This window comes from Eretmochelys imbricata, chromosome 21, assembly GCF_965152235.1.
Source record: "Eretmochelys imbricata isolate rEreImb1 chromosome 21, rEreImb1.hap1, whole genome shotgun sequence".
In the NCBI taxonomy this organism is placed as follows: domain Eukaryota; kingdom Metazoa; phylum Chordata; order Testudines; family Cheloniidae; genus Eretmochelys; species Eretmochelys imbricata.
Genome location: NC_135592.1, coordinates 609,553 through 625,011, shown reverse-complemented (window position 1 = coordinate 625,011; position 15,459 = coordinate 609,553). Strand labels below are relative to the sequence as shown.

At 43.5% G+C, this 15,459-nt stretch overlaps 1 protein-coding gene across 1 annotated transcript in view; it reads left to right on the top strand.

Moving 5' to 3' along the window:
- SYCP1 (synaptonemal complex protein 1) overlaps positions 1–14,358 on the top strand; it is a 67,561-nt gene extending 53,203 nt beyond the window's left edge. Inside the window, exons 29-32 of the mRNA XM_077839332.1 lie at positions 760–819; positions 13,485–13,628; positions 14,040–14,126; positions 14,215–14,358. Coding sequence (XP_077695458.1) covers positions 760–819; positions 13,485–13,628; positions 14,040–14,126; positions 14,215–14,358 — 435 coding nt within the window. The remainder of the gene's footprint in view (positions 1–759; positions 820–13,484; positions 13,629–14,039; positions 14,127–14,214) is intronic.
- The last annotated feature ends 1,101 nt before the right edge of the window (positions 14,359–15,459 follow it).

Below are 15,459 nucleotides of genomic sequence, written 5' to 3'. Positions count from 1 at the left end.
TGTTTGATGGTCTGAATCTTAGCAAACAGATTGCTGAGCTTGTACACTACCTTTTATTACAACCTCAAACACTCTCATGGAATTTGTTGCTAAATGACTCATACTAGCACAAGACCAGAACTGGCCAAACAATATGCAACAAATAATCTCATGAATTTAGCCTCTTTTTTTAGTTCATGAATTATCTACAAACAGATTGTGATTTTTATTTATTTGCAGTTCAGTAGATTACTTGTGCAAATAAATTCTCTATTCATGTTGTGTAATTGTGAATGGATTGTTTAATGGGTCTGTTCATGAGCCTAAGTGCTTGCAGATTCAAGCCCTTAGTGAATAAAAGGGATCACAAATATTTGACAGAATATGTACCTGACTCTGTAGAGGACAAAACTCCGTATGTGGCAGAACTCCATAAAAGTAAATGAATGAAAGATAGTCTGAAATAAAAAAAGTCTTACTGCATAAATCAAAAACAAACACTAATGAAAACTGGGTATGTAGGGACAGTAAGGGATGTATCCTTTCCCATATATAATTAAGATAAGTGTGTTAATTCTTGTTTCCACTTTTTTAATATCTACTGAAGTCTGAAATTTAATTAAATGCTGCTCGTATATTATGATGTGTGTTTATAACTGAATGCTGAACATGTGTACTACTGCATAATTGTACAGAAGATATATTCAGCTAAAATATATTTGCAAATAGAGCATTTACTACATATTACACTACTTTTTTTTTTTTTTTTTTTTAAAACAGGAAAAGCTTACAAGAGAAGCAAAAGAAAATGCAGTTCCTGAAAAAGAAAAAAAGCATAAGGTGGCTTTTTTACTTTGATTTTTATAAAATGTTATGATTTGTGTTAGCAGGCACGTATAATGAAACTAAGGTTTCATACTAACTGAAAATGTTGGCGAGTTGGCATTTATTAATATGATGTTGATTTTTAATATATTTTAATTTATTACTGTTATTTTTAGACAATACAAACATCCTTTATGGAGACTCCTAAAACCAGTTTAACGCTTGCCTCTGCATCAGTTAATTAAAAAAAAAATTATCCCAGAATTTCACATCTTTTAGAGAGAACAAATTGGAAAACAAAGAAATGTCTTCTTGGACACCTACTAAAAGTGTCTTGGTCACTCCATCATTAAAGGTCTGTTGCTTATGGGGTAGTATATTATTTCCATGTTTTTATTTTTTTTTATTTTTGAAAATACACCTTTCACTCTGTTTTAAGGGCCCATGCTGATCTAATTGTCTCCAGAGACACTTTTTCACTTTTGATTAAAGAAAGCATAGGTTAAAAAAATTTAGAGTATTTTTCATGTGCATATATTGGGGGATATTTAGGGAAAATAAGTTTTTGAAAAAGGAACAGGGCTTCAAAATTCTATTCCTAACTCTTGCTAGTTGTGTGATCGTGGACAGGTCAGTTCACTCATCTCTGCCTCAGTCTACCCATCCGTAAAATAGGGCTAGCAAAACCCATTTTACAGGGCTGTTGTGAGGCTTTATTTAATTATTGTCACAAGAGTTTTTTTGACAATCTTGGTGGAAAAGTGCTGTGTGTCCTGCACAGCAGAAATGTTTCTAGTAAACAGCGCCAAAAAAATAAAAATAAAGTTAGATTGTAATGCTATTACAGCCATGCAGTGTTCATGGCTGTTATATCATAGCCATAAAATAGGCTCTTTCTAAAATGTGAGAAACCCACATGCATTTTTTACAGCATTTGAACTAATAGAATTCAAATATGTAAATAACTAAGGTCAACTTTTTATGCTGAATACATCTATAAGAATTTAAAATCAACAATAAAATCTACTATTTAGAAAAGAAATCTAAAACCCTTTTCTCCTCTTCTGACAAATTTAGAATATATTTAATTTTACCATAATAATAATTAATAAATAATAAACATGAAGGAGAACAAAGTGGTTAAGTGTTAGCGTACTGTCTTCTGAATAATTATTTGTTAAGTGTTAACTATGTATTCATATTGTACACACTGAGGTAAATCCAGACCCTTCTTCTGTGGTCATGGTATAGTTCTGCAGTACAAAGTGGGGAGCCCAGAGCCCCTCTCCTGCCCACCCCTGGTCTCCCCATCCCAGCCCCAGGTTGCCTGAGCACCCCCAACCCGGGAGCATCAGGCAGGTGGGAACTGTGGCATCTCCAGTGCCAGATGGCTGGTGGCACAACCCGGAGCACCAGGCAGGTGGCACGGCTCCCAGCTCTCCCACCCCCAGACTGCTGGGGGCAAGTGGGCAGCACGGCCCCCAGCCCCAGAGCTCCAGTCGAGCGGGCAAGGCAGCGCGGCCCCCAGCCCCGGAATGCCGGGCAGCCAGTCGCGCAGCCCGCAGCCCTGGAATATCCGGGTGGGTGAGGGCTGACAAGGGTAGGACTGTGAGGGCGAAGGTGGGCTGTATGGCACCATAGTAAAAACTGAAAAATGTTTCACGACCATTTTATTTGATTTAACTCATGTTTTAAAATCACCACAGAAATTAAAGTTGGCTACTCAAGCCTACTATGAAGCACTACATCTACATCCTTCTTGGTTTCATGTTGTAATTTTGCACAACTCTTTGGTGTTGTCTTGTGTGTCTATTACTTCCATGATATGCTCATGATCAGGCAGAAGGCGACTTCTTTCAGAATACAAAATTCTATTCAATGAGAAAAAAGAACTCTCAACTGTAGCTGTTGTGACTGGGAGTAGCAAGAGATGAATTCCTACTTCTTTCATCCCAGGAAACAAAGCACAAAGATTGGGTTGAACCACAATATCGTTCGTCCTATGATATTCCACTCTTTGTTCAAAATTCTCTATTCTGTCTTGATCACATAGCAGCCCCATTACTCATAGCGCCTCACTCTACACAACTGTAGGTGTTTTATAAGACAGGCATCTGTAATAGCTATGTAGAAGTTAGTAGAATCCAGAAATCACTATTGTAGATTTGTAAGAATCAAGTCTGTGTACTTTTTCAGCTGTCTTAATAAATACTTCTTGTCCTCTTCACTTAAGGAGTAAATATAAGTGCCTTCATTAGTCAACTTCTGGACTAAAGTCTTTGCTTCTTCCAGTACGTGTTCAATGGATATCTCTCTGGTTGATCCAAGGTTAGCTTCTATTGCTGGACAGAGATCTACTGCTGTTGTAGCAGATGCCTGGATGGCATTGTTTAATGACCCAAGTGGTTTTAACAGTAGACTTACAAGAAAGAGAATGGTGATAGTCTTCTTTGAACTTAGTAACAAAAGTAGTCCACCAGTCTCACTACTTAGATCTGGCCTATCTGGGTAGATACTTTCCAAAGCCAGTAATAACGGTTTCAGTCATTTTTAAGACAACAGCCAAAGATCGCTCATGAGAAAGCTAGCAGGTTTTCCCAGGTTGGACTAATTTGAACTTCAGTCCCAGTGTATCTTCTATTTGTCTCCAAGATGTTCAGTCCTTTTGGACTCTTGCTGGAAAAAAAAGAGTATAACAAAGCCATTAAATATATGGCTTTTTAATGTCTTTTGAAGATTCTGCAGCTTGTACTAGCACTAGCTGGACGAGATGGCCTCTTCAATGTGTATAGGAGAGATTAGGGTTACACTTTTCTCTGAGCAAAGCTTGTACTCCACTGTGTCTTGCAGAGAAGTTTGTAGCACCATCAAATGCACAAGCAGCCATCTGTTTGGGGTTCAGTTTACAAGCGTTTAACTTTTCTAAGATGTCACAGATGCAGCTGATGTATATTCTATAACTTGAACATCTAGAATGCATCTACTGGCCTACCACGGACATCAAGATAACATACGCAATAATTTAATACTTAATGCCTATTTGCACTGGTGCATTATCAGCCACGTATGCACATTTATTGAATATGGTGAGAGAGTTCTTCACTTGTTCAATTGCCGAGTCTTTCACTGTTGCAACCCATGTTTCTAGACAGTCAGCTGAGTTTTTTTTACAGAAAGATAGTGAGCATTTGCCAGTCTTGTTCGGAACCAGTGTCCAATTTCAGGATTAACAAGTGACAATGCACTTAACATTGAACCTCCACTTTGCAGTGTGTGGTATCTCTTGCTTAAATAGAAAGTATGATGCAACAGCCGTGTTAGTTCACATAAACAGAGTTGTATCTCCAACATTCTTAACAGCCTTATTAAGTACTTCTAAAATTGGCTTTGACAGTGACCGGCTTATAAGGCTTTCTGCATGTTGATGCAGTCCAGAGACATGCTGTTTTGCAGCCTTTTCATGTAGGTTGTCAGTATTGGCTCTGCTGATCAGTTTGGCAAACCAAGCTCCTCCACTTTTACTGTATAAATCCATGATATGCCCACATCTTGAATACCGTGTGCAGTTCTGGTCACCCCATTTCAAAAAAGATGTATTGGAATTGGAAAAGGTACAGAGAAGGGCAACAAAAATGATTAGGGGTATGGAACAGATTCCATATGAGGAGCGATTAAAAAGACTGGGATTTTTCAGCTTGGAAAAGGGATGACTAAGAGGGGATATGATAGAGGTCTATAAAATCTTGACTGGTGTGGAGAAAAAGAATAAGGAAGTGTTATTTACCCCTTCACTTAACACAAAAACCAGGGGTCACCCAATTAAATTAATAGGCAGCAAGGTTAAAATAAACAAAAGGAAGTACTTCTTCACACGATGCACAGTCACCTGTGGAACTTTTTGCCAAGGATGTTGTGAAGGCCAAAATGATAACAGGATTAAAAAAAGAACTAGATAAGTTCATGGAGGTTAGGTCCATCAATAACTATTAGCCAGGATGGGCAGGGATGCAACACGGTGCTCTGAGTGTCCCTACCCTCTGGTTGCCAGAAGGTGGGAGTGGATTACAGGGGATGGATCACTCGATGATTCCCTGTTCTGTTCGTTCCATCTGAAGCACCTGGCATTGGCCACTGTCAGAAGACAGGCTCTTCTTTGAGGAGTGTCCCTATGGGTGCTCCATTTTAGGTGTTTGTGTACCGCTGCGCCTCTAGTTGGAGATTTGCAGTAGCAGTGCCCCAGTTGGCCGTGCACGCGCAGCAGCCGTCTCTCACCGCTCCGAGCAGCTACCCATCGTGTGCAGCTAACCACCGCCCAGTTCCTTCTCTACTGCCGTTGGCTTCGCTCGGAACAACAAAAGCACCTTCAAAAACCTTGCTATTCCTTTACTTCAACCCTTGTAGTTTTATCCTTTATTTATTTACTTACTTCTTCCTTCATCTTTTCTCTATTGAAACCCCCCCCCCTTCTCCCTCCCCCCATCCTCTGGCAGAAATCCTCCTCACAGCCCAGAGGCACTTGGAAGGGACTATTCCCATTCCTTCTTTGTGAACAGCCTCTTTGACATGCCTGGTTCTCCAGGTTTTAAACGCTGTTTGACCTGTAGACTGTCAATACCAGTCTCAGACGGTCACTTGCAGTGTGTCTGTTGTCTGGGAGAGAGACACGTCGCACAGAAGTGCCACCACTGCAAAAAGCTGACAGTGAAGACTAGAAAAGCTAGGGATCTCAAGTTAAAACTTAGGATGATGGAGAAATCCCTTCGACCTGCTTCTGATCCTGAGCACAGGACCCCTCCCTGCCAGCACTCACCCGCGGTGGCATCGGACATGGGATCCTCTTCAAAAAACAGCTGCAAAGGACCCAGTCCCAGAGGTCCCACTCCTCACCTCAGCGAGAATCACCTCAGTAAAGGCGATCTCCGACCGCCAAATCTGCTCCGGTACTGTCAGCACTCAGAGCTCTGGACCGAGAGGCACTGGGACGGCCCAAGGAGCACAAGACCCCACACAGTCTAGCTCTAAGGCAGGCACATTTAACAAAGCTAAGCCTGCTACCTCAGCACCAAGCAGCGCAATAGCACCACCTGCTGCACTAATAGATTGCAGCAAGTCTACAGCACCGGCAGCAATCACAGTGATTTTGAACGAAAGCATGCCTCCTTTGTCGGCACCGAGCCTACCTGTGCCACAGCAGTTAGCCAGCCAGGCAGACCTCTTCATCACGTCTACTCCGGGAATGCCTCTCTTCGATACTGATGGTACCCCAACCAGACCAGGGCCAAGCCTGACTAATACCCCTGCTGGCTCAGCCCCTCCTCTCTCCAGCAATGAGGAGGAGGAAGTGGGGACAGGAATGTACACCCCTCACCATTCCTCAGCCGAACCTGGAACCTCACGACAGCAGTCCATAGCATGGCAACCTCCGCAATGGGTGCACCCCTCATGGTCCTCCTACCAAACTGGCCATATTGGGACCCCTGGGCGTTATACACAACCCAGAACATACAGCCCTACAACCCATCCAGGTCCAGAATACCAGGATCACAGAGATCACCTTCACCTTCTGCCCCAGCTTCCCCAGAAGCTCTCGAGGAGGAAGCAGAAGCAATTAAAGAGCCACCAGATGGTGACACCATCCCACCCATCCACATCTCCTCTTCGTCTCCTGACGAAACAGTAATGCCGCCTTCTCCCACATCAGGCGATGACTTTAAATCCTTCCAGGAATTATTTAAATGAGTGGCTGACTCCCTCGACATTTCTTTGGCAGAGCTGCTGGAGATACAGCATAAGCTGACAGATATTCGCCATACATCTCCTACTGCCAAGATTGTACTACTCATCAATGCTGCCATCATGGATCCAGCAAAAACTGTCTGGCAGACATCAGCTACAGCTCCACCTTCTTTTAAAAAATCAGACAAGAAGTACTACGTCCCAGCCTAGATTTTGTTCACCCACCCTAACCCTAATTCATTGGTGGTGGAGGCAGTTATTCAAAGCGGAAAGCAACATCTGGCTAGGACCACCCCTTATGATAAAGCTTGGAAACACCTAGCCCTCTTTGGCAGGAAGGCCTGTTCCTCAGCGACCCTTCAGTTTCGCATAGCAAGCTATTCTGCCTTACTAGCCAAGTACACATGCAACATTTTTGCACAAATGACAACTTTTATTGAACATCTTCCAACAGATTAAAAAATAACAATATAAAGCTAACATAACAGAAGGCTCCCTCATTGCCAGAACAGCCTTACAGGCTTCCTTGGGCTCCACTGACACGGCAGCCCACTCCATCGCCATATCCAAAATCATGTGGAGGACGTCCTGGCTCCACCTTTCAGGCTTCCCCCAAGGAAGTTTAGGCAACAGTAGAGAACTTATCTTTCGAAGGTCAAAAACTATTCATGGAAGGCACAGATGCAACCTTACAAACTCTCAAGGATTCCCGTGCCACATAAAGAAACCCTAGGAATAAATCCCCTTGGGAACAAAAAGAAACAGGGCAGATTTTATACCCAACGCTTCCGCACTGTCCCATATGCCCAACCTCTCAGAGATTATGACCAGCACTGCAAACAATGTCAGATGAGACACTGACAAGCCCCAGAGCAATCATCAACGTCTCAACCATCCACTTCCAGACAAGCATTTAGAAGTGTTAGTCGAGGACACAAGAGCCCCACATACTCCGCTGCTGAAGTTACTCATAACCTCCAGCCCTCCAGGTGGGGACCACCTAACACTTTTCTACCTGGTCTGGTCAGCCATTACATCAGACAAGTGCATTCTGGAAATTATACACAAGGGCTATTATATCCCTTTTGCCTCTATCCTGCCTACCCACGCCCCTTTCCCATCCCCCTTCAGGGACCCATCTCATGAGGACCTGTTACAGCAGGAAGTAAACCACCTCCTGCAACTAGGTGCTGTAGAACCTGTATCTGCCAAGCATAGGGGGAGCAGATTTTATTCACACTACTTTCTCACCCAGAAGAAAACAGGCAGATAGAGGCCCATCTTGGACTTGTGCAAGCTAAACAAGTTTGTTGGAACACAGAGCTTCAAGATGGTAACTCTAGCAACCATAATTCCGGCATTGGAGAAAGGAGGTTGGCTCTCGGTCCTCGACCTACGAGATGTACTCCATCCACAGATGACTGACAATGCCCAGCTTGGTAAAAGACTCACTCACCTGGTGGACAAAACAAACGAATGTTTGCACAGGTGTTCCGTTTCAATGACACACTCCATTGGTAACAATCACCACGGACGCTTCCCTTGTGGGATGGGGAGCACACTTGTCCAAGAATACCATCCAGGGCTGGTAGTCCCTTGCAGAATCCACCCTCCTCATAAATCTATTAGAACTCAGGGCGGTTCGAAATGCATGCCACCACTTTCTGCCCCTGGTGTGCAACAAGACTGTCCAGATCCTCACGGACAACTTGGCCACTATGTTTTACATAAATCACCAAGGGAGGGGCCTGATCTTACCTGCTCTGTACTGAAGCAGTTCACCTCTGGGAATAGTGCATCTTCAACAACATAGATCTCATCGCAGCCTACTTTCCGGGAAGCCAGAATGTCACAGCAGACCACCTAAGCAGAAACTTCTCGCAAATGCACGAATGGGAGCTGGACCCAGGAATCCTGAAAACTGTATTCCAGCAATGGGGTTTTCTCTCAATAGACCTTTTTGCAACATCCCACAATACCAAATGCCCACAATACTGCTCCTGGGCAGGACTTGGACAAAATTCCCTGGGGGATGCCTTCTTCATGAAATGGGAAGCCCTCTTGAGGTATGCCTTCCCCCCAACTCCACTATGGAGCCCCATACTTCTTAAAATCTAGAAGGACAAATCCAGAGTAATCCTAATTGCACCAACATAGCCCAGACAAATGTGGTTCCCATACCTGAATCAGATGGCCACAAGACCGCCACAGATCCTTCCCATTGTGCATCACCTACTGACATGGGACGCCTCCACCACCCCAACATTCCAATTCTCCATCTCAAGGCGTGGCTAATCCATGGATGACGAACCTAGAGGCATGCTGTTCCAGGGAGGTACAGGATATCTTACTGAACAGCCAATGACTCACTAAGCGAAAATCATACGCGCACAAGTGGAAACGCTTTTCCATATGTGTGCAGAGACCTACAAGTTACCCCACAATTGGCACCACAACCCACAATACTCGAATACATGCTGATGCTCAAAAAATTGGGCCTTTCCATTAGTTCACTCAGAGTGCACTTATCTGCCATTACAACTTACCACTCTAAAGTAGATGGACTCACTGTCTTGGCCCCCCTTTCCCCCCCGAACAAAACGCTTTCTCAAAGGCATACAGAATTCTTATCCCACACTGAGGGACCCGACCCCTATGTGGGACCTCAACCTTGTTCCCCGTACTCTCATGGGCAAACCCTTCGAGCCACCTGCTCACTGTTAAACTTATCCATGAAAGTCACCTTCCTAGTGGTGGTCATGTCGGCAAAGAGGATGGGAGAGCTGGGTGCCCTAATGGTAAACCCACCCTATACCATATTCCTCAAGGACAAGGTAATCCTACGTCCACATCCCAGATTTATAGCCAAGGTTGCCTCCTTCTTCCGGTTCAACCAACACATCTACTTACCTGTATTCTTCCCTAAGCTGCATGCTGACAGCAGGGAAGCGTCCCTTCACATGCTGGATGTTCATAGAGCACTTGCGTTCTATATAGAAAGAACAAAGATATTGAGAAAATCATCCCAATTATTTGTATCCACAACAGAACGTTCCCAAGGCCAAACCATTTCCAAACAGCGACTCTCAAAATGGATCTCTAACTGTATCAGATTATCCTATCAAAACCATGATCTGGAACCTCCTTCCGGACTTCACATGCCCTCTACCAGAGCTATGTCCACATCAATAGCTTTTCTCAAAGACGTACCTATCTCTGAAATTTGTAAAGCAGCTACCTGGGTATCAGTCCATGCTTTTTCCAAACATTATACCTTAGAGCAACACTCAGCTGCTGATGCTTACTTCGGATGATCGGTGCTATCTATTGTGCATTAACTAACTCCGAAGCTCCTCCCCTCCAAAGAGGGGCACTGCTCTACACCCCTGTGGAGCACTCACAGGGACACTACTCACCTTGAGGTTCTTTGAGATGGTTGTCCCTGTGGATGCTCCACTACCCTCTATCCTCCTCTCTGTTTCGGAGTTTGTCTTCGATCCTCTGGTGTAGAGAAGGAACTGGGGGGGCGGTTGGCTGCATGCGCTGGGTAGCTGCTCGGAGTGGCCAGCCAGGCGCTGCTACTGCAAATCTCTGACTCAGAGCGCTGGAGCGCACAAACACCTAAAGTGGAGCACCCACAGGGATAACCATCTCGAAGAACCTCAGTTACTGCACAAGGGGAGTAACCTCATACTGGGGTAGATGGACCATTGGTCTGACCCAATATGGCCATTCTTACATGAAAATTAATTATAATAATAAAGTTTAGTACAGAAACTCCCCAGGATGATAACCTCTTGAGATAGTGATAATATGAGATAAAGACCTTGGTAAAAAATGCGTTTTAAAAATCTTGGCCTATGAAACGTATATTTATATAAGTTTCCCAGTCACAAATCTAGCATTCGTGAGTGAAGTCACTAAAACAGAGTCCAACAAACAAATGCTCTGGCCACTGTTGTTTGTCACGCCACTGTTTACTCTGCCACTCTGTCCCCAATGTCCCTGTACCATCACCTTCTGCTGCCCACCTGCCACTGTGACCTCTGCAAGTCGGTCTCTCGAGGTTCCACCCAGCTCTCAGTGATTTCAGCTCTCAGTGGGGAAACCTTGCTGCTAATACAGGCTGGGCTGTCTCTTCCACAGAAACACTATGCCACTGCAGGTCTAAGCACTTAGACCTGATTATCAGTGATTTCAGCTCTAGTGGTCACTTAACAAACCAAAAGATTCTCTATAGAGCTGTAACAGGGTCGACGCCCCCTTTTCTTTGGCCAATAGTGCCTGAAAACACACATCTCTCCCGGATGGCCCTCTTTCTCTTGGTTAGGTGTGAGCCTGCTTTTCTTTTCTGGTCTTACGTCAGGCTGGTGCCTGCCCTCACAAGCACCCCCTGGCCGCTGGTTCTCTCAGATGGTCTTTGGCACCTCAGCCTTCCAGCCGAGCCGCATGCGCTGTCCCCCCCTTCCGGGGTATACAGTCCAAGTTCTTTCTCAGCCCTGGTATGAGACCATAGCTCAAAGGCTTCTTCCCTGAGGCTCTACCTTTTTCATCCACCCAGCTGGGGCCCATCTTGGTAACCTCAGCTGGTGTCCTTTTCACAGGCCTCCCTGGGCTCAGTCTGAAACCAGTCTGGTACTCTATCCTGGTCTGGCCAGGTCCTGAGCTCAGTCCCCCTGGGCTTAGCCTACCCGCACTGGCCTTTTCATGGTCCTGCTGCTACTCTATCCAGCCAGCCAGGCACCTGGTCTTTGGCAGCCTTAGCTGGGCTGAGTTCTGTCTGGTGAGCTCTCTGCAGTGAGCTGCCTGCGGCCTGCTGCTTGTCTAGCCAGCCAGGCACCTGGCCCTCCCTAGTCAAGCTCCACACAGCAAGTGGAGGCTCTGCTCTGCTGCACTTGTGTTTTATGTGGCCCTTCTGGCCCTTTATTGATCGCTCCAGCTGCCCTCTGATTGGCTGCTTTTCTGCAGCCACCTTAGGCTGCCAGGAGGACTTCTTGCTGCTATATACTGGTGCAGGATGATTCAGGGCCACAAGGCCTCCAGCAGGGGGCCTCCAGACCTAGTTCACCATGCCACGGGAGCCTAATCAGTTCTATCTCTAAACAGGAGAGAAGGGCAGGTCAAATAGTGGCTCTTAGGCAGAGTCCACACCACCAAGCAAAACACCTGTGCCTCACCATCATGCTCTCTCTTCACTAGAATATGACATCCAAACCTCCTGCTTAGGGAGTGCAGTTCAGTTGAGGGCGACCAGTGTTTAATTTGTAATGGAAGAGGTGCTGGGGCTCAAGCAATTTGTTATTTTCATAACTGGTGTGGCAAGCCCAGAGGTCCCAGGGCTATGAGCTGCAAAGCCTAGAGTGCTGGGGCTCAGCCCTGTCAAGCCATAGCACAAAGTAAGCACTGAGGGAGACCCCCTCATCAGTCAGGCTAAGTACAGTTCTGCTGCCCTTTACTTATACAATAAGGATAACAACATTTCATGACCCCCACATTCAATACTAATGTGATTTGTAACCCAGCACCAGCCAAAATTGATCATTTGGGCAACACAGCTCTGTTTGCTGGATACCTAGGCAGAATAGGTGTGTTCGTGTAAATACAGTCTGGTCCTGAAGCCTTTCCACACACCCCTGGCTCATTACTAGCTGTCAGGGGAGAGTGCATTGAGACCTGGCTTACAAATCATAATTTGAAATTATTAGGTAGGCCAATATAGCCGAAACATATGCACTGACATTGTTCATACTTTTCAAACCCATTATGCTTTCTCAGGTACAAGTATTTTCTCATATACTGTATATTATTTTATCTATTCAAATTTCCAACCAACGACTAAATTAGCAACACTCCATGTAACTGTGGGGGTGTTGGGGAAATTTAGGGGGCTTGTAGGGAAATCCTTGAGCCCTAGAGTGCTGCAGTGGCATGGCCCCCAGCCCCAGAGTGCCAGGTGGGCAGGCAGCGTGGCCCCCAGCACTCCAGTGCTGGGGGTGGGTGGGCAGTGCAGCCTCAGAGTCCCGGGCCGCAGCCTGCTCCCCCTCTTCACCCCAGCCCAGCCATGGGGGAGGAGTGCCAGCAGTAAGGGGACTGGGGGCAGAGCATGGGTTGGACCACCATGCAGGGCTGTTTCGGGAGGCTCAGCCTCCCTTGGCCTGCGATAGCCGCCACCCATGATGCAGGTTAAGTTGAACAAGTGGAACTTTATTAAACCCTAAGCACTGATTTGTCCATGTGACCTCATTGCTTCCAGCCCAACTCCTCTCATTCCCTGTTTTCCTGGTGTCCCCTCCATAACAATCCCTGCAGGGAACATGGGCCCTCTGACTCCAGTTCCACTTATTATGATTAATTTTTAATATAATCATTAAAAATAAATAATTGATACCCAGACCCCTATCCTGTATCCCCTGGACCAGAGGTTGCTAGCACATAGTTGAGTTGAAGTCTTGTCTTTACCACAGAATCTTCTGGTTGCATAGTCTTTGAGATAGTTTGGCCTCCTCAAGAGGCAGCCACACCAGAAGTGATCTATCTCTGTCTCCCTGCTATCAAGTCTAGCAAACTCGCTCTCTCTTTCGAGTCTCTGCCCTCTTGGTGTGACCTCCGGATGGTACTCTGTCATTATGTGATAATTTGTGTATTTCTGTACGCTCGCTCTGGGTGTTGTCTCCTGGTTCATAGATGGCTCTTGTTCTTCAGATCACTTTGTGCCACTGTGGCTCTCACGACTCCTTGAGTCCACTCTGTCTCACTAATGTCTTTGTCCTTACAGGAGTACCTGTTATGGAGGAGAGATCATGAAAACATGGGCCCTCTGACTCCAATTCCACAGATCACGATACAACTCAGACTCTGTACTCTGCTCTGGATTTGGTCCTCTATTTATGAAATTAGTGTAACAACATAATCTTAAATGTTTTGTTGTTTTTTTTTCCCCCCAGACATATACTGTGAAGACTCCTCCAAAATATAAATTGCAAAGAGAAAGCATGAATCCACTTTCAGAAGAAGACATGAAGAAAAAAAGAAAAGTACTTTTAGAGCTGGATACTCACTCCGATAGCTCAGAACACAATGACCTCCTGGTAAAAATTTCAAAATGAATAGCACCTATCACTGTTTATTCTGTATACATTCTTTGCCGTATCTCAGAATGTGTGTCTACCTTTCAGGGATATCATATACTGTACAAAATAAAAATATGTATGTGTGTGTATATTTAAGAAGTAACTCAGATTGTTCGTTTGTGTACATAATCAATAATTCTAGAACATGATCAGGGCATGTCTACAGAAACATTATTCTATATTCAGTTAATCGTTTCAATTGCACTAAATTCTAATATCTCTGGAATTTGACTGAATGTTGTTGAATTCATCAGGATCTGTAGTAATTTTTTAACATTCTTTTTTCATGATGGAATGTTAATAAATATGGTAGCATAGAAAACATATAGTTGATGTCTTTTGACTATATAACGTTCTTTTTCATTTAAGAACATAGTCTCAGAGGAAGAAATGTTTAAAAAGCTGTACAAAAATTGTCCTCAAGCTTCTCGCTTATGTGTTATGACACCAAAAAAGGTATCTTCTTAACTTTACTTCATATCAAACTACATACTTGAAAGATTTTGTTACAAAAATAAATGGATAGTTTTACTTTTGTTCTTAGATACCAAGTCTGTCAACCATAAAGTCTCCTGGTGCTGCACTGAAACTTACAGCTATGAGAAAGATGCGAGAGACTGGATGGACTGCAGTTTCTAAAATGGACAGGAAAAAAAAAATGAAAGAAGCTGAAAAACTCTTTGCCTAACATTAAACCTGAGCAATCAGTTATGAATTTTCTGTTCATGTAAAATCTTTTACAGTAGAATGTATTAATCCTACACAGTTAACACTTGCAGCATATTACTGGTTTAGGGCTAAATCCTGGAAGAGCTATGTTTGTGGAACTCCTGTTGATTTCATTGTGGTTACTTTGTTCCACCACAGCCTCCTCCTCTGGAGGACTTTTCACATTGAGTTTACACCATCATAAAACATAAACCTGGGAATAAATTTGGCCCATTTATGTTTTGAAAATTGATAGGAAAAAATAATGTATGGTGTGTTAAAATGGAAAAATATGTTGCAAAATTGTTTGAAGTCATTTAAATAACTTCAGTTTTTGTTCTTTTAAAATTTACTTTCTTTTTTGCAGTCTCTTATCCATAAGAGTATTGTTTTATTATTATTGAGATTGTTGAACTACATTCACTTAATTGAGTACTTATATTTGAATTTACTTCTTTTTTTGTTCTTTTGATCTTTTCTTTACAAATATTCTTTTAAAGTAGTTGGTTGAGGCAGTAGCCTGTTTTTCAGTTTGTAACAGTATTGAAACATTTAAGTGTTGAACTTCTAACAATATTGATTTAAATCTTATTTCTTTTGCTTTTCAGGAATCTAGTTTTATAATAAATGCTATATGTAGACTTGTTCTTTCAGATTACTATGAACACACTTTCCAAATGTCATTAAACGGTTAATCTGAAAAAAGTTCAAGAAAGTGTTACACTAAATGCCTATCCATAAAATGATGAGTTCATCAGTAGTCAAGTTAGCACCAAACAGGTCTTAAAGCAAAAATGTTACTCATATTAAGATAGCAGAGAATTATCCAAATTATTCTTGTCAGGACTAACACCTTCTTCATTTAATGAGAACTTCCTTTTTTACAAAAATTGCACAGAGTAACTTAAAACAATATATGTTTTTTGTATTTGATTAATCTCAGTTGCTCCAAAAATAGTACAGAGGCTTCAAAGCCTAAAAATAAAACTTCAGGGAAAAAAAGGCAAATAATTTGATCTCTGAACGTAAATAGATCCACAAATATCAGGGAAAATTAAAAATCTTTGGATGAAACCTTGGC